General features: G+C 42.3%; 1 protein-coding gene across 7 annotated transcripts in view; it reads right to left on the bottom strand.

The window, feature by feature from the left end:
- dab2ipb (DAB2 interacting protein b) overlaps positions 1–19,286 on the bottom strand; it is a 171,502-nt gene that overhangs the window by 131,445 nt on the left and 20,771 nt on the right. For 3 of the 7 annotated variants that reach the window (XM_086186535.1, XM_086186541.1, XM_086186537.1), the window contains exon 3: positions 18,292–18,418. In XM_086186535.1, the coding sequence (XP_086042661.1) occupies positions 18,292–18,418 (127 nt within the window). Of the gene's footprint in view, positions 1–355; positions 660–13,657; positions 13,936–18,291; positions 18,419–19,286 lie in introns of those variants that run through there. The other 4 variants (XM_086186540.1, XM_086186539.1, XM_086186542.1 and 1 more) reach the window with 3 other exon arrangements.

Genomic DNA, 19,286 nt, shown 5'->3' on the forward strand with positions numbered 1-19,286 from the left:
AGACATTAACCTGAAAAATGTCTGGAGAGTGAGAGAACTTTTCTCATTGAAGCAGTGTTGCAGCTCTTCGTATTTCTGTCTGACATTTCTCCAACAACCCTAAAAGATCATTTTCTCCTACCTCCACTTTGTTCTTTCTCTGACAGATCAGTGCAATGTTGCTTCCCTGGCACGTGAAAATCTCCTCTCCACACCTCCTCCTGTCTTTCAACCCCCTCCGCCATTCCTCCAAGAGCGCATTCCCTAGCAAACCTCACAAAATTCACACCAAAGCCAGGTCTTTTCCTCTCATAGGGAAAAATGGCTTGTGAAAGGAGACTCATGGAAAAAAAAAAAAAGATTTGCAAGCACTCACCTCAGACAAGATCCCACTGCAGCGGGGCAGAGAGTATCATCCTCGATCCACACTGAAAACCCCAAAGCAACAAGTAGTAACTCCAGAGATTTCTCCTCCCCGCTCTCGCACTCCTGCTTCCTTGCTCTCCTTCTGTTCTGCCCTCATTCAAGCTGCAGTAGCTGCAGTGAACTGAGCAAGTATGCCTGTGGTGTGTGTGTGTGTGTGTGTGTGTGTCTGTGTGTGAGAGAGTGTGTATGTGTGTGTGTTTGTGAGTGTGAATGAGTGTGTATGGTCCCGAGGACTCCTGCAGGGGTATTGACTCTTAACAGGGTTCAGGTCCTCCCCCCCTTCTCAGGCTCACAGAAAAGCTTACACACACACACACACACACACAGAAAGAGAGAGAGAAAGCAGGCGAGTACTCTTTTGTTGCTTTCACTCACTCACAAATTGAAGTATTTGAGCAAAAGAGTGAAATGTTCAAACACTTGTAACTCCCTGCTTTCCACCCGCTTTCATATAAGGGGAAGAGACTATGTGTGGTGTGTGTGTGTGAATGTGTGTGGTGTGTGTGTGTGAATGTGTGTGTGCGTGTGTGTGCATGTGTGAGTCTGTAAGCACGCTCATACTGTAGGGAATGCCATGGTGCCTCAGCGCCCCAAGCTGGGAGGAGGTGGAGAAGGAGGAGGCGGAGAAGGAGGCGGAGTTCAGACCTCAGTGAGCTGAATTCCTACATCTGGTCCAACCAATCAGAGGGCTTGTTGCGGCTGACCGAAAACCGCGGGGCCAGGCTGGGCCTCACTACCACACTCCAGCTTTAAAGCATTAAGTTTGCCACTGAGTTACATTCGACAGCAGTTTTGTCGATGGCCAGGACTGTTTTTATCTTGTTTACAATGGTATTGTGCTCTGCTCTTATTCCAGAGATAAAACTTCAACTAAAGTCTTCCATTTCATTCAGTGAAAGACCACAAGAAATAATTATCTGTGAATTCAAATGCAAACAAATGAAATCTTTGTCTCTTCAAGCACCAAGGTTTCCTAAGTAGCTGCTGCATGACTGTAACAAACAAATAGGGTTAAGTGAAAGACGCAAGTCGCCAGGAGGTGAGAGGTCTATGACTGCAGGAGGCAGCTCATCCCTCACTCCTTCTGAGCAAAGAACAGTACTCTCATGTTGCGGCCGCTGTCCTCAGCCAGACATTTGTCAAGCAAGGCATTTGTCCGTAGAAGTGACAGCAGATCTCCCCTCCTCCTCTTTACACCTCCTGGCTACTTCATCCCCCCCCCCCCCCCCCATCTTTCTCTCACCACATCAAGCCACACAAGCCCGAGGGCTGAAAAATGGGTAATATCACATGATAAAATACCTAACTGTTATCATCAATACAACACCATGTGTTTACTATTGGCCACCTATGTGTGACAGCCATGCCACAGTCACCAAACATAAATGATTATTTAGCCCTCAACACACTGCTGAGTGCGTCTCTGTCGCAGCTCAATACTACAGTATCTTTCCACTGACTGATCGGGGAGACATTGTGGTAACATCATATTTTCTTTACTGAGCTATTGCTATCTATAATTAATATGACTGTTCCTGACTCCGATTTTTCTAACTGGACTCTGGCGTGGTTTATCTACATAAAACAACTGCAGATATAAGTTTAAAACACCCTACACTCTTGCACAAAGATGCTTAAAATGGACATAAACAGTAAAGGTGCGACAACACTGGAATCCATCCAGGATTTTCCCGGATGAGGATTCTTCCTGTTCTCGAAAGAAAAAAATACAAAACAAAAATGAAGCTCAAAGTCGAACTCTAGCGAGGCAACTGGCGAATCTGAGTTCCTCGACTTGAATCATCTCAATCCGCTTCTGAGTTATTCGGCCTCATTTGCCGAGTTAAACACCCGTCTGAGTGTTTAGTTACTGAAGGCAGTCTTCTTGACCAGTTTTTGCTCATGAATGCAGCGGCCCTCTATTTTACATGCCAGTTGTATGTGCAGTGCAGACATCAAGTGAGACACAGGTATCTACAGGGGGATCCATTGCATGCTGGGTGATCTGCTACTAGCTAATGGCTGTGAATGGCCGAGACATACTTTGAGCTCCATTTCCAAGCTGCGTGGAATTCATTTCCCTCTTCAACCCAAATAATGCCAGCAGCGATGTGCACCTGAATGTGTCGAATGTAATTGTGTTAATACTTCGGCAAGTGCAGCCATGTGGAGTCCTGAGTCGAGGAGGCTGCAGGAGTCTCATCAGTAAACCTGGGAGGCTCATTTGTTTCAAGACTGAAACAAACTTAATGAAAATGCACTGAAAAATACCAGGAAGTGACCTTAGAAACTGGAGAGACGACGACCTCAAACCTGAAGTGACGCAGTGAGTAAAAACTTTGGTATGCGAGCTATAGAGTTACACAGGGACAAAAAGTGAAGCTGTGAAGTCCACAACCATAGACGATGGACACGCCTCTTCTTTTATCTGGCTCTTTGTTTGTCTCCCTTCCTGTCTCGGTAATCCTTCAACACCAACCTCTCTCGGTTGATTTGTGTGTCTAATACCCGAGGGGGTGCTAATAAACATGGTAATAACATGAATAATGTCAACCTGTGTGTATGTTTTGTGTAGAATTTCCATTAAAAGTGTCACATTTCCCAAATTCCCCAATCGGATTGCTCTTTTGGTTTCGTGTACTCAATTTTACTTGGCTCTGGCTGTTGGCTGGAGCTTTTTTTTTTTTACTTATTAAAAAAGGAACTAGCGTTAGACTCTTTATATCGTTTAGGGCTTGTTTGACAAAATAGCCACGATGAGGGCGATACAGTGTACTTAACGGGTTATAACCTCGAGGGTTTGTCATACTCGGGTTTTGCAAGAAAATCTTCACAAATCTGTTATATCCACGCCAATCTCTGCAGTTTTTAGCAACCAGCTTATTATGCTGCATGATCAGAAAGTTTGAAAAATAAACATAGAGGCATGAAAGAAAAAGTACCTAAAGCCCGTGTTAATAACAGACCTTATTTCAGACATCTCCTCGCCTCCCACCTCTGCTGAAATCATAATGTAGCTCTGTTATAGCTCCATGGTGTAATCACGGCTGTAAGGCCACAGCAAAGCTTAAGGTTCTCAAATTGATATCGCTATGGAAACAGCAGACAACATGATTGCTAAATGAGAGTGACAGCATGCAGGGAGAAATAAAATTAGGATACATATCTATATCTATATGTATATATATATATATATATATATATGCATATCTATATATATCTATATATAAATATATATGCATACACACATATATACTCATACACACATATATACTCATACACACACATATATATATATATATATATATATATATATATATATATATATATATATATATATATATATAAAATAAATATATATATAGGGAGATGAAGAGGAGAACATATTATACCAGCAGCAAGCATAAAGAAGAGGATTAAAAGTGCCAGTCTGACAAAAGAGCTGGATCATCACGGAAAAACAGTCTCTCCTGTGTGTATCTAAAGTATCCTGATGAGCTAGAAGTAACTCCATCATTTGATTTGTTTTTTGGTTGCTCAAAGTATTCAGAATGTGTGTGCTGAAGCAAAACTTAATGCATAAACAAAGTGATACCGCGGCCCTTGGAACACTGAGTCAGAGAAAAATTTGCACATAAAACAGTCAAACTACCGGTACATCAATTCAAATCATAGTATTTGGCCCATGATTTGTCTCTTAAGTTGGCTGCAGTATAAAAAAATAAGATTAGGGGGCCTCAGTTGTGGAAAATTTAGACTATCAGGAATGCCAGCATCTGCCATTTTGGAAACAATGGCACTTGTGTGTGGCACGTGGAGCCGGACAGCTACCATGCCAACCATGCCAACAAGTGCTTTATGTGGAAGGCTTCCAAAGGGATTGAACTTATAAAGGGTGAGAGCAGAATGACCCTGGTGGACCGGGAGGATGAACATGCACAATAATGCTGCCTGCCTTGTCATAGTTCAAAAACCTCTATATTATCAAGCTGAGGTACATTTACTGTATCAGTCCCCAGACAAGTACTGTACTTAAATCCAATTTAGAGTAAATTGATTGACTATTTCCTACTATTATTTCAAAGGAAAATATTGTATTTTTGTCTCCGCTGCCTTTATTTAACAGCTTTGGTTAGAATGAATATTTTACAGGATGAATTACATAACGCTCTTTTAAAATACAACACATTGTGAATGATTAAAGCGCGTTCTGAAGTTTTACAAAAGAGGAGCGTGTAGTTGCTCTTTGTAACGTTTCGGATCCGAGTTGTTAAAAGTACCATTGAATATTTTCTCATATAAACATCTAAAATGGCTTCGTTTCAGTAAATGTTCAAATGAGCAAACATCTTAAAGACAAAAAAAAAAAAAAAAAAAAATCAAAGACAAGAGAAAACAAAACTAAAACTGGAAACAGATGTGTGTGAGAACTCTTCTTTCCGATCCCATGACCCCTCAGATTTATCCTGGCTACTAATGCAGCAGTTGTACTTTAGTAGTATTTGTCAAAACAGGACTTTAACTTGCAATGAGTACATCTTTACATCGTTGTGCTGGTACTCTTTCCCCTGGCAACCTGTCCGGGATGTCCCCAGCTTTTCACCCCATGTCCTCTGGGACACACGGGACGAGTGGAATGATTGAACGAATGAAGACTGATACATTTACTTTAGCGGAGGTTCTCACACATCAACAAATCCCGACACCATCCAAAACTCTCAGTTTTCAACCTAAAAACATCTTGACTTATGTTGTGGTGACTTGCTGGTGTGTCTAGCGAGGCTTTATTGTGTGTCAGTAGAAAGAGATAAACATCTAAAACACACATTAACACCTGTACACACTTACACACACACACACACACACACACCGCTCTCCGGCACATAAAACTACAAGCACCTAGAAATACATACAGGACTACTTAGAGACTTAGGTGTTGTGCCATTTGGGCTGCATAACAAAAAATGTTTGGGTACGAATATTTCACGCAATGGTGAAAACACAGCAGACGATGCTTGAAATCAAACTGCTGCTGCTTTCTCGAAGCTCTAATTTTAGGTTCAAATAGCTGCGTTTACCCACCAGTGTTGGCACCGGACTAAATACCCTGGTGGATCATCACAGATGTGTAAACCGTACGAACAAAGAGGACGGATAAACAAAAGGTCGATTAAGATCACTTTATCTTTGCCTTCTAGCATCCCACCAAGAGGCCTGTCTACCAGTCAACAGCCTTCCTGCGTCCTCACTGGTTTCCTTCAAATCCAAGTAATTGTTTTCCAACTCTTTTTTCCTTTCGCTTCATCCTCTCAGCACTCAAGGCCCTCTTTGTTCAGTGGGAGTGGGACCGTCACATTTACATAAAATTTACAGACTCGAAAAAGCACATTATCGACATGAATTCGTTGCGAGTGTGGAACCAGCTCGTGTGTTTGGCTCAGCAACAATCACTTTAGCTTCGATACACCATCAAACACACTTTGTCCATGCCATGTTTTGCTGATAAACACTCCTACCCACGCACACAAGCGTGCTCATATCATAGAACGGCAAAAGCAACATTTACATTTCGCTGCAAATTCCAATGTTTAAAAACTGTTAATCCTCATTTGTGCTGCTCTCCCTTCCCTCGTGTCTTGCCCCCCCTCGTCAGTGCTCTGTTGACTGACAGTCTCCCATCAGGCAGGCGCACTGACAAATGGCGCCAAATGGAGTTGTGCCACTGTTGCTGCTGGCCTCTAGTCAGCCTCATGAGGTTATTGCTTAGCTCTGCTCCTTCAAGTGTTATTAATATCCACCATCACCAGACTACTTCAAGTGTTTGATGAACTTTTCATGTGTCATCTCTTGCGTGGACTGACAGCTGTGGATCTTTTGGTGAGCAATCCGATAAGTTTTCTTCCAGTTTAGCATTCAGGTGCACTTTCAGAGCCACAACAACACCATCAGTAAATGCTGAGAGCTGAATTTCAAGCATGTCTGGAGAAAACATTCACAATAAAACTGCTGAAGAGCATCACACTGGGAAAAACACACTTAAGTGGTTCTTGCATTTTAGATAGCTTAGCTTTCCTTCTTTTATTTACAACTGTGTAAATTCAAGCATGAGGTTGATGAGTGAATATATATTGAGAATGGCGAGAGAGATCGGTTATAGATTCAAAAAGACTGGTGAAAAACGGAGAATTACAAAACAAAAAAAGGAGTTTGATGCAAATATTCCATACAATATGCATACAGGCGGCACAGTGGTGCAGTGGTCAGCACTGTCGCCTCACAGCAAGAAGGTTCTGGGTCTGAGCCCCGGCTCCATCACGGGATCTTTCTGTGTGAGTCTCCATGTTCTCCCTGTGTCTGCGTGGGTTCTCTCTGGTACTCCAGCTTCCTCCCACAGTCCAAAGACATCAAGAGGGGACGAGGGTAATCCAGACTCTAAATTGATCGTAGGCGTGGCTGTGAGTGTGAATGGTTGTCTGACTATATGTGTTGGCCCTGCTTGGACTGGTGACCCGTCCAGGGTGAACCCCGCCTCTCGCCCAAAAGCTGCTGGTATACGTGAAAATAGTGATGTTACAACCGGATGGAATGACGAAATCCACAGAGCACAGAATTCTTTACCAGAGTAACCCATCATCTTACTGATCAAAAGCTGTTTTATTTATAGTTTCCCATTTACAATACAAGATTCCTGACAAGATGTTGAAACCACTGTGGTATCTGCTTTCACTGGAACTAATAAATTTATTGCATTGGTAAAAACGTTCTTTTAAAAAAAGATACATAAATACAGTATCGAGGTAAAGATTCACTGTACAACAGCGAGACAGGTCTGAATGGGACGGCGACACGTATGGAATCAGTCCCAGTGGGTCAGATGAACACGCCCAGTTTATGAGACCAAAACTACATTCATTCCAAGGGAGAAAGCAAGGAAGTTCATAAAAAACTACAGTACCTGAATATCACCAACTTTTCTATCTAACAGTTATTATAATACAGCCAATAACTGGTTGTTGTATCACCTCTCAGACCAGCAAGAGTATTATTTTGTTTTTCTGACAATTACAAAGCTGTAAAGAGAGTCTGATAAAGAGAGGGAAGAGCAAGAGAAACTAAAGTCTGTAGTCAATTGCTTCATTGTGGTTTAACCGAGAAACATCACATTTGGCAAATTGCTACTCTGCAGACAAGCATCTTTGTAATGTTTCAGCCTCTTTGGAAGATCCGTAAAAAAAAAATTACAAAGATCAGCGCAATCTCCTCTATATTTAATCAATGTTGGCTTTGAGATATAAAAAAAAAAAGTCTAAAAGCAAGCAGTAATCTATGATTTGCTTCATCTTTGGAGAGGCAAACACAATTCTGCTACGGGCAATTTTTAGTTCTGCATGTGTGACAAGTTCAGCTCAACGCCAGCTTGGTCCAAGGCCTAAAATTCTGAAAGATTCCATTACACACATTTATTCTTAAATATAAAAAAAAAAAAAAAAAAATCCAGAGTAGAGGATTTATTTAAATTTACAGACAACAATCAAACAGAGACAGCTCTAAATTTAAGTGTTAAAGAAGCACAAAATGTCCAGAGGACAGACTCAGACCTGATAAACCACATGTGGACGAGGGCGGGAATGCATTTGTCCAAGTATATAGGTTAGTGTGAGCAAAAGTGTCCTGGGGCTCTGCTTGGTAGCTTTACAAGCTATAAATGTATGTGTATATCCACATACATTTATAGCTCGACAAAGCTACCAAACATAGACCATTCCTGGGGCCAGTCACCATCTTCTCTCTCTGCCTCCCTGCATTTAAATGCCTCTTTTGTTGCCAGCTTTTTCTTTCTCATTTTGAGGTTTTTAGTGAAGTACTATCCATTATGCAAATAGCCACAACAAATGTGTTTGATGTGAGATTTTTCTCTCTCTTCAGAAACATCCACGGTTTTCCCTACAGAAGCATGGAAAAGAAATCCCATCACAAGCAGCATTTGAGAAGATTTTTTTTTTTTAAACCAAGTGGTGAAATGCAATCTCAACTGAATGAAGATACAATCCAAATGTTAATGGTGCAAGATACCAGGCTTTTAGAGATTCTAAGCCGGTCGTACAGTAAAGCACAGATGAAAGGTGGAAAACCAGTTTATTGCAGTGTTACATGCAGTTACATTAAGTTAAGTTCACAACAACACAAAAAACCATCTGGAATTACCTACTAAAACATGCAGGCTGGATGCAGAAGTCTGTATTCAAGTTGAACTTTGATTGGCAGTGGCAGTGGTGATGAGATTCTGCCAGAATTCCAACATTAATTCTGTATCTACGTAAATATTTCTACCTAAGGCAAAAGGTTTCTACTCTCGCCCTGTTGGTACGTCTGACAGCCGGATTTGATAAAAACTACTGGGTTATTTTCACTAAAATTGGTGGAGGATCGTAGCATAGGCCAAGGAAGACATTTTAGGGTGGATCCCTTTAAGATAAAAAAAACAAGACAACATTTAAAATCTGGCATTGGCTGACATGCAAGTTCTGCAGCGTCTTTAGTTAAAAGATGGGAGGGTTTTGTCTCTTGAAGCCTGGTCCGACTGATTTCCACGCACATAATGAGTGCATTCATTAAAAAAGTCCCCAGGTAATCCTTTACTGTATGTGAGCGGTGCTTTAAAAAGGCAGACGACTGGCTCAGTGTGGTGTTTTAGAAATTGTAAAAGCACAATCATTTTAAGATTCAGATTCACTTTATTGTCATTGTAACTAGTATAACGAAAAATAAATAACATTGTCATCAGCTAAACCTGCAACGATAAATTTTCAAGTTTCCTGACCACAGACTGTAGCCTCTATATAGAACATACATGTGCTACCTTTCCCCACTGTGCTTTATGCATGCTGTGCACTGAAACTGAGCTAACCAATATAAGACAATCACTCCTTGCTGATATTTTACAGTTTGTGCAAATCTTCTCATTGGACTTTTGGCCCTTTTGAAGAAACCAGCAAGAATGACTTATTTAGCTGCTTTCACACACACACTGGAGCCCAAAAGTTCAAATAAGTTGGACTGGACATTAAACTGACTTGCCAGGAACTCGTGGGCCAATACAACATCAGCAAGTTATTTACTGAAGAATTCATAGCGAGTGGGAGGGTGAGAATTTCTATCACACACCCAGAACATCTCAGGGTAGAGGACAGGTCGTTTACACAAAGATGCAAAATAAGTGTCCAAATAGAAGTGTTCTCCTAAAACGAGACTAAACCGATGCTCTAAGACTGATGTGAGCAGCAAAATGAGTCGTTTCTGCTAAATTATGAGTGTACCTCTCTCCCCAGATATGCGTCTGAACTAGGGTTGGGATGTTAGGATTTTAACAATGCCGAATCCTTACCGAATCCTTCCAAACTGTCTGAATCCTACGTTATACTTGCTATACTTAAACAAGTATGTAATAAACACAAATGCAATCATACCAATACAAAAAACTTGATTCCAATTGTTGCACAGAACAATTGGATGAAATTACACATTTGTATAAAGAAAAGGATCGCACTGTCAGACTGCACATTTAACACAAGTTCACTTCTAAACAGTCCTTTAGCAAGAAAATGATCATATCTGCTTTTCTGGATGAATCCTACACCGTTCTTGGCTAATAGTGTCTCCAGCTACTGAGACCACTCTGATGGGGTTGATGGTGCTTGCACATGTATGTGGCAGACAAATCTGACCACCGCCTAGAAGGGTCTGTGGTCCAGACAATGTTTTTCTTTTATCAATAATGTTGTGTCGTTAACGTTAGCCCTCTAGCTAGCCGTTAACAGTAACCTAGCTAAATGTCTAGGAGCCCGGCAATACACAGCCCCTGTCACATACGAAACGGGTCTACAGAGATTGTCATTTCAAGCTACATATCTTAGTTAGTAGTTTACACAGACGCGTGTGTTTGTAATGTTAGCAACGAGCCTGGAGGGGCTTCATCCTGCAAAGCCTGCGGGTGCAACGGTGAAGCCGTGGCGCTGGTAACAGGTTTTCTCAGGTTGTGGAACACGGGAGGGATGAGATTAATGTTGTGTTTTAGTCGGTGTTCATCAGAGTGGTACCACCAATGCAAGACTGCACTGCACTTCTGACACTTGGCATCATTTTGTTTCAATTTCTCAAAGTACAACCAGGCTTTGCTTTGGATGACTTCTGTCGCATGCTCATCTTCTGTCTCGCTTCACTGATGCTGTTCTGAGGTCAGTGAGTGGGTCCAGTCGGCTCACTCATGGAGATGCGCACGAGTGACGTGACGTTATCGCAGGTTGTTTTGTTTCTTTGCTTATTTTTTTAACAACCTAGTAACCGTTTGTGGGAGCTGTTGCTCCAAATCCGATGGAACGGGTTAAGGAACTGGAACTTTTGTACGAATACAGTTGTGCATATGACAAAGAGAACTGCATGAACCAGAAACGTGTTCACATGACAAAACAGGTTCTAACAAATTCGTGTACATTATCTGGGCGGCTCAGGAAATAAGAGCTGCTATTTGGTGGGTGTCTAACAATCAGCAGGTGGCTGGTTCGAGTCACGCCTCCCTCTGTGACTGGGGTGATGTTTTGAGAGAAAATGCGCGATGTAAATTGACCAATTCAACTTTTTTTCTTCTAAAAGAGGTATTTCATGAACACAAAACATGGTTAAAACATGAAATTGGACCGACAAGACTTCAATCACCTGCCAAGACTTTAACCTCACAGGGATAAGAAATCAGAGTTCACTAGAATAAATTTAACTTAACTATGAGGCCTGGCACAAGAGCGTCTTCCATCTCTTAAAACTAAATTACAACTTATAGATTGACAGCTCGGTGGCTAAATTTGCACAGCCTGTTCCACCCAGCAAGTCTGGCTAGATTTTGACAACACAAGCAAGAATAAATATTTTATTAGAAGCGACACATTCTTCAAAACAAAAGCCTTGCTGGGCTTTAACCCGCAAGACCACAGTTTCATCTGGATAAAATCAAGGAATTCCTGTCAGAAACCCGAATTCACTTGGAAAATGAGAGAAAAGCTGCTTGTTTTTCCACAAAAATCTTTATAGTGAGACGGAATCTCAAATCCCCATGTCTAATAAAAATTCAGCCTGACACCAGTGCAAACACACTTGCAAAAAGTGTATTTTCACCTCCCGGACATGAGTGTGCACTCAACCTTTCTCAACTAGGACAAAAACATGCAGACCTATTTACTTGTGCATGAAGGCCATGGATGTGGACTTTTTCTGCTGCTCTGTTTTCACTCTGTGTGCTACTAGGAACCACTAGATGTACTCATTTTGATGCCCGATAACGGAAAGCTTAAATATCTGACAGAACAGTCGGACTGCGTCAAACAGAATGCGATTTTTTGAGTTATTTGGCTCATTTGGTGGTTACACCGATCAGAGGTTTGTAAGCGAGGATGTCGAACGTAAACAAGCCATTGCTTTCTGTGAATAGAAACAGGAAATGGGATGATGTGGTTTTGCTGCCTGTGCTGCAATGACCACCGAGAACAACTTCACGCACACTCAAAACTGAAGGTTCAAAACAAGCAGAGTTCTTTCTTCAAAAGGGTACAGAGTAAAGTTACCCAACTGTCTTCCCCCATTACAAGTATCTGTACCCTACTGGACATGTTACAGGCTTTCTGGATAGGACGACAAAGTTTGGGAATATCCATGACGGCGATGGCGGCAGAAACACTTGGTTGGAGCGTCTTAGAAACAAAGGATTCCATCTCCTGTTTACTCTTTCACAAAAAGGCAAAAGCCACCTCAAGTGAGATGTTGGGGGAGTTTTCCCCAAATTTCACAGTTTTTTATCAACCTTGTCTAATTCAATACTTCCAAATTGGCAGTGAAATTTATTGATGGAAACCCGACTTTTGTGTGTGTGTGTGTGTGTGTGTGTGTGTGTGTGTGTGTACGTGCACGCGACAGTGAGTGAAAATTGATGCCTGCAAGCCTGAGAAAGCATGAACTCTTCCTGAGGCTCACAAGCCCGAGGTGAGAGTGTAATCAGAAGATATCAGATTATTGCCCTGTCTAGTGTCACTTTTCTATTTATACTGAAGCTCTGAGGGGGTCTTCAGAGTGGCTGCACTGGGAGAACCCAACCGGCTGCTTTGGGAAATGACAGTAATCACTTAGAAAAGCTGAGAGAAGCTTAATGTACTCGTTTCATTTGGTTAGATTGTTTACAGAAGTTTCACGTCTCAGGAGACAGCGAAAAATGCTGAAGTTTTGTCTTTAGTAGCCTTCCCTCCCTTTTCTTTGTCTCCTCCACTCTGTCATGGCAAGCGGCCCAGTACATAAAGCAATGTGGCTTCCACTCTGGCAAGGAAAAACTACAGAAAATGTTCTCTGTTGACTCATTGAACCACATTCTTCATCAGCAGCACACCATAGTTCTTCCCATCGGCCATGAAGACAAAACATCTTTTTCTGGCCTAGTTAGACTTTTTTCTGTCTTTCTAGTTTAGGCTACAACATTTGGAGCAATGGAGAAAAAAAGAGGAGGCAGTGGAAAATGAAGGGGAAGAGCGAGCACTCGAGCTGGTCCACACTGCAGCCTTGATCCCCCTGGATTTATTTGTATACATAACTCTTTCTTTTCTATCTCTCCCCTTCTTGTTCCCTCTGTCTCCCACTTTCATTCTTTGGTGATGCTCACACAAACACCCACGGGCTGCAGCCACTACACAGCATATAAAATAAAGGGATTCACATAAGCATCAAATTATCCTGCTGCTTTTGAGCAGAAATGCTACACCCACAGCCCCTCGCATAAGCCACAGCTAATGATTCCATTCAAAGAGCATGAGGAGCGCTTCCTGCTCCGCGACGCTCTCATCAAAACAGCCGAAAAGTGAAGACAAGGCGAATCCCTGACACATCATTCAACATATGTTGAACTTTCTCGGCAACATCAAAGCAAAAAAAAAAAACCCAAAACCTTTATAACCCAGTTAAAGAGCTGATGTAAATATAATTAGAGCGAGCTGTTTATTTCATCACTTCGCCATGTAACACCCCTCACTCCTTGACCCCCCACCCCGCAGGACAGACTGAACTCCTATTCCTCTCACCACAGAGGCCCTAGTCAACAGCCAAAGAGTCGAACGCTGAGCCTAGACGTGGTAGCGAGCTAAAACCATGTGACCCTCTATCATGCTTTTAAACTTGTTTTTCCCCCCATAAGAGTCACGTTTTTGTTTGAAAGCTCACTCACCATGCTGTGCGTCTGGATGGGTGTCAGGGTCCATGATAAATTCACAAGGTGATGAGCGCCTGGATCAACACACCCATATTCTGAGGCCGAGTAGCCAGTAGTAGTTGAACTATTGAAACTACTACAACTGTTTTATCCCCCCCCCTGCTGCTTTCGTGGCTGCCGCCGTGTCCTCTTCGCTGTTCTGTCCCCTGTCAGAGCTGCTGCTGGCTCTGGTTTGGCCCCTGCAGCCTGCCAGCTCAGCTCAGGCTTCTACCGCTGTGTTACATCTGTCTGACTGGGCTCTCTCTGGAGAGTGGGAAAAGAGAGAGAGTGAGAAAGAGAGAGTATGACAGATCACAGGATGGGAGGGGGAGGAGAGAGAGAGAGAGAGAGGAGCAGTTTCCATGTTGTGGGGGTGGAGAGAGAGAGTGAGAGAGAGAGAGAGAGAGACATGGCTGGATGGGGTTGTGGTGATGTTTCAAATTTACACTCAGCATATTTTTGGGTCTGGAAAGTTGAAATAGCGCTGCCACCTGGATGACTGGAAATCTCCCTGCCATGCTGAAAAACAGCACATGCCACTTGTTTTGACCTGAATTCACTGCTACTCAGTAGAAATGAACAAATCAAAGCACAATGCATGTTTAAATACATGTCTCGAACGTTGCTCTGCGTGGCAAAATACCTCAATACTGATCTTGTGACAAACTTGTGGGGATTTTTAACAGCGCTTTCAGTAAATTCATTCAAATTGTGATGATGAAGATGGCGCCGCGTGAGTGGCTGCCTTTACAGCAGCCTTTACAGCAGCTCTAAAGGCTTATCTTAAATTCATGCAGGATCTCTTTACTGACGTTTCGTGCTCTACGGTAAAACTGGCAACGTTGCCACTGCATAACAAACAGAAACGTCACTGAAAACAGAACCGCCTCAGTACAGATATATCAAGTAAAATACAGTTACTGTAATGCAGCCTCTGAAAATCAAAATAAGACATTTGTATCATGATTTATCACTTTAGAAAACACTTAAGTTTTTCCTGTGTACGTCATCAAGTTATGCTCAGCACATGAACACTGAACACTTTCAAATATCTGAGGTCCGTCATGGATTGTATCGCCGCGTATTTCAGATTCCATCATTATCAAAACTGTAAGATGAAACACTGACGAAGAGAAACAACTCACATTTTCTGCTGGCGCAATTTATCCTGCCAATACATCGCTGGCATCGGTCTGACTGGCACCGACTCAACAAGCACTGTACAGTAATGACATCTCGATGTAATGAGAGAAGAGAGATGGGAGTAAGCAACCTTTAATTAGGCATTACAGGAAACGTTAAGTGAAAAATATATGATATGAGTGGCCATAATATGCAAATTTTTTTTTTTAACAAAAAGCCTTCGTTAAGTCAGTTATCCAGCTCTGTTTACTTACTGCATGTGGAGAAGGTTAGAAAAAAGAGGAAGATGGAAAATAGGCCAGCATACAGTATGTCCCGGAACCTTTTAAAGAGCCAAGAGTACAGAACTTTTCCAAAGCTGCATCCAGAAAAAAAAACAAAAAAACTTTCACCTCAGTGAAATTTAACTTAGTTGTTCTGGTGGGAACATAACGGCGCTCTTCGTCTCTAGTATGTTTGTGCCAAAACCTCAACAAGTTCAAAGGCAGGCAGCCACTCGCTATTCTGTCGGAGGATGAGACGACGAGATGAGAGCGCTCTCTGATTTGCTGTGGATTCCTATTCATCTTCGTGTAGTTTTTATTCATCGTGCTGCTTATTTAGAACCTGTGCCACACAAGGACAAGAGCAGGTGGGGCCTATACCAATGAATAATTTAGTAAAACATAGACGGTGAGTGTTTTGATCATTTGGAAACGACACAGGCTGAACGCATGCACACAACCACGTGCAAACACACACACACACACACACACACACACACACACACACAAAGTGGACATTTTTAATGAAACTGAACCTGAATCTCATCCTGGTTTGCATTCTATGCAAATATGAATTTATGTGAGATACATTTGGCTAAATACCTCAAAAAGTGATAGAATAGCTGACAGTATCAAATTTAAATGGCTCTCATAACAACCACTTGTAATGTATTAATGTATTGTAATGTATTCGAGCTAACATGCAGAATCGTGTTGCGTGACTTTGAAAATCTGATTCAGCAGTTCAAAAATTATGTTACATATTAATCATGGAAAACTTTCAGTGTCATTGGCAGAGCAGCAAAGGTAGAATGTAATTGGTGAACTAGCTTGCAGGCTGTGTTGATTCTGTTCTGCCTTTTGTTTTCTGTTCTAACACAAGTAAAACAGACTTAATCAGGCAGTATAATGATGCGTCCTACATGGATTTATCATCGTCATCTCATCATTAAGTGGATAGTAGCAGACGCTACAAAAGGACTCCCCTGTGCTTTTTCCTGCTTCAGTTCTGAACAGCAGAGAAGAAAAAAAAAATCCCCCTGTATTTTTCTAAAGCTCAATATGTGCAATGTGAACTATGCTGCCATTACTGCGGCGAGACAGAAGGACATCTCTGCTCGTCTCATTATCTCACCCTCATCATACTTAGCATAAGAGCTCACTTGAGAGATAAGGGGAATGAGAGAGTCCCAAACAAGGGCATGATGTACCAGGATCAGACTACGTAGCTACAATGTCAGACAGACTGCACCTTAGCAGAGGATTATGACTATTGGGGCTTTTGAACTGGCGTCTTTAGCCTGTGTGACATGACAATCCAAGAACAGCAAGGGGGCTTCTGGGATGCCTCACGACGCAAAGTCTTTTTTTGGCCTTTTTTTTTTTCTTTAAATGTGACCATTCTTGTGACATGTATGTTGACAAATAAGAGGAAAGAGTGCTCACTAGCGCACTGATGGAAACATTGTGATGAAGACTGCTGCTGCTGTCATGTGGCACAATGAAACAGAAAAAGTTCATTTCGCAGTGGCAACAGTCGCCCTGGTGGCACGGTGGTGCAGTGGTCAGCACCATCGCCTCATAGCAAGAAGGTTCTGAGTTCGGGCCCCGGCTCCATCACGGGGTCTTTCTGTGTGAGTCTCCATGTTCTCCCTGTACCTGCGTGGGTTCTCTCTGGTACTCCAGCTTCCTTCCACAGTCCAAAGACATCAAGAGGGGACGAGGCTGATTGATACTCTAAACTGACCGTAGGTGTGACTGTGAGTGTGAATGGTTGTCTGTCTACATGTGTTGGCCCTGTGATGGACTGGTGACCCGTCCAGGGTGAACCCCGCCTCTCGCCGAAGGCAGCTGGGATCCACCCCCCCAACCCATAACAGGATAAGCAGTAGAAAATGGATGGATGGATGGGTAATTAGTTCCACAATTCAGATTTTAATTTCTTCCTTGAAGCATGCCTTTTTCAAATTTCCTCAAGGGAAAACTATGACTGAGTCAAGAGGGTTGAAATGTTGTTGAATGCTGAAAAGCTTCAGCAGTTGGCAAGCAGCTGGTAAACTGAGTTATGCGGTGATGTAAGCACTACATTCTTCTCTCAACCATTTTATCTGGACTCCAGAAATTTGATTGTCGTTTATTCAGACAAGTCCAGAAAAATGCCACAAAGAGCTATACAGTAACCTGCCATTAACCCAGAGCGGTCTTCAGGATTCAATTACAATACAAATATACTAAACCTGAGGAATAAATACAGTTCTTTGTTATATTCTCTTCGTAAATGCCTTGAGATTCTGCAACCGATCACTAAATGGCTCCCTCTAAAGGTCAAAGCCTGCAGATGTAAGTGCTCTGCACTTGAATCCAACCTTACACTCTCAGTATGCACTGGTGTGAAAGTCTATGCAACATTTCCTGGGTTCAGAGTTTGAAAAAAAACCCTCATACAAAGCATCTCTACACCCACCAACAATCATACAGGAGCAACAGAGCAGATATTATTCAATCTATGTCAGTCCAGCAACTCTGTCATCAGAATTGATAAAACTTAATAAAACCTAACTCAACTTATTCCGCTGCATGCAGGGCGCAGCCAAAATTATGATATTTTGTAATTAACTTTTGTAACGTTCTACTCTTGAAAATGTTTAAGACTACAAATTTCAAAAGGAGAGATAATAAATATCACTGAAATCTTGCCGATCCCGCATCGGGTCTAAACTGGGCACAAAGCTGTCACATTCCACCTGCACATCTTGTGTAATGTTCATTATCATTCTGCAGTTTGAGAGCATTCGAACATTAATCAGTGGCTGTCTGCTGGTCCGGCCCAGTGCTATGAAGCAGCAAGCTCTCCATCTAGTGGATATAAAGTAGAAGAAAAGTTCCACTGGGCTTTTAAAGCCTCAGCCAGGCATGTGAGGTATGGAAAGCTTACAAGCAGATGTTTGCTTGGTTATGTCTCTCAGGAGCTTCTTTTACTGCTCATGAGTGTCTAATTATGAGGGCCCAAGTTCAACCTGCTGATAAATATATGCTTTGGACATCCTGATCTAAACTCATCTATATTACACAGTATCTATGACCATGTTGAAGTGTTGAATATTTAATGACTAGCTATTAATCATTGAAGAGTTTTTGCACTTCCAGTGTATGCATGTGCGTGTGTTCTTGATCACCGCAGAGGTATGTCCTCAGGCTACTCACCGCTCCCAGTGGACAGCTGGCTGCAGAACTCAGGAAACTGTGTCTCCACTGGAACGCTGATGGTGCGTCGCAGCAGATGAACCTTGCATGACGCAGATCGCCTCTCCTGCAAAAGCACGGAACGCATCTGGTGAGAAAGACAGAGAGAGAGAGAGAGAGATGCAGAGCGAGAAATTCAAAAATAGACTAAAGAGGGAATAAAGTGAACAAAAGCAAACACAGAGGAGAACAATGAAAGCCAAGAGGAAGAAAAATAAGCCACATGGCAATACAATAGTCACTGGTGCTTTTAGCCGTGTTGTTGTGGTTACACTGGTCATCATGTTGAATGCTCTATTGGGCCAGTGGCACACAATAGCAGCTGATAAATGAGGAGTCAGCGCAGAAAGAAGACCAGGCATTAGCAGCACATCAGTCTATGTCAGCCCGTATCGTCCCATATAGCTTGCATACCAAATGTTTGGTTCTAAAAGATTACACAGACAAAAGAAAAAAGGATGGCCGTGGCGAGAGAGCGGTGAGTGAAAGAGAAAGAGGAAAGGGCCTGCCATCCTCGAAGAGGAGTGATAATGGCTTATCGAACATCCTCACACCTCTCAACTCCATGCAGCATCATGTCTGTCATGTTGTCTCTCTTTCCCTCGGTTTCCATGTCGGTTTGTTTATCTCACGTTCTCTCCTGTTCTCCTCTTCACTTGCCTCGTGAGATTTAAGGACAGTACAACCTCTGAGGTACCCACAAGGTGTGGAGGTCTGAGTCATTATGATTAAACAATGAGCCGCAGCACGAGTCCCACTGTTCACTGCAGCAGTTCGGAATATCTGGGTCTCTTAAGGAACATTGAGTTTGTGCAGGGATTAGAGTATAATCTGAGGCTTTATTATGTATAACTAATTAGTGAGTTCACTCACTCATCCAATTATTCATGTGACACACCATAAGAAAAGCAGAAACGGATCTTAAAACCCGGAAATAAGTTAGCGTTTGCTCGTCT

This window comes from Aulostomus chinensis, chromosome 19 (genome assembly GCF_037954235.1).
Source record: "Aulostomus chinensis isolate RoL2024-O1b breed Wild chromosome 19, RoL_Achi_v1.0, whole genome shotgun sequence".
Taxonomy (NCBI): Eukaryota; Metazoa; Chordata; class Actinopteri; order Syngnathiformes; family Aulostomidae; genus Aulostomus; species Aulostomus chinensis.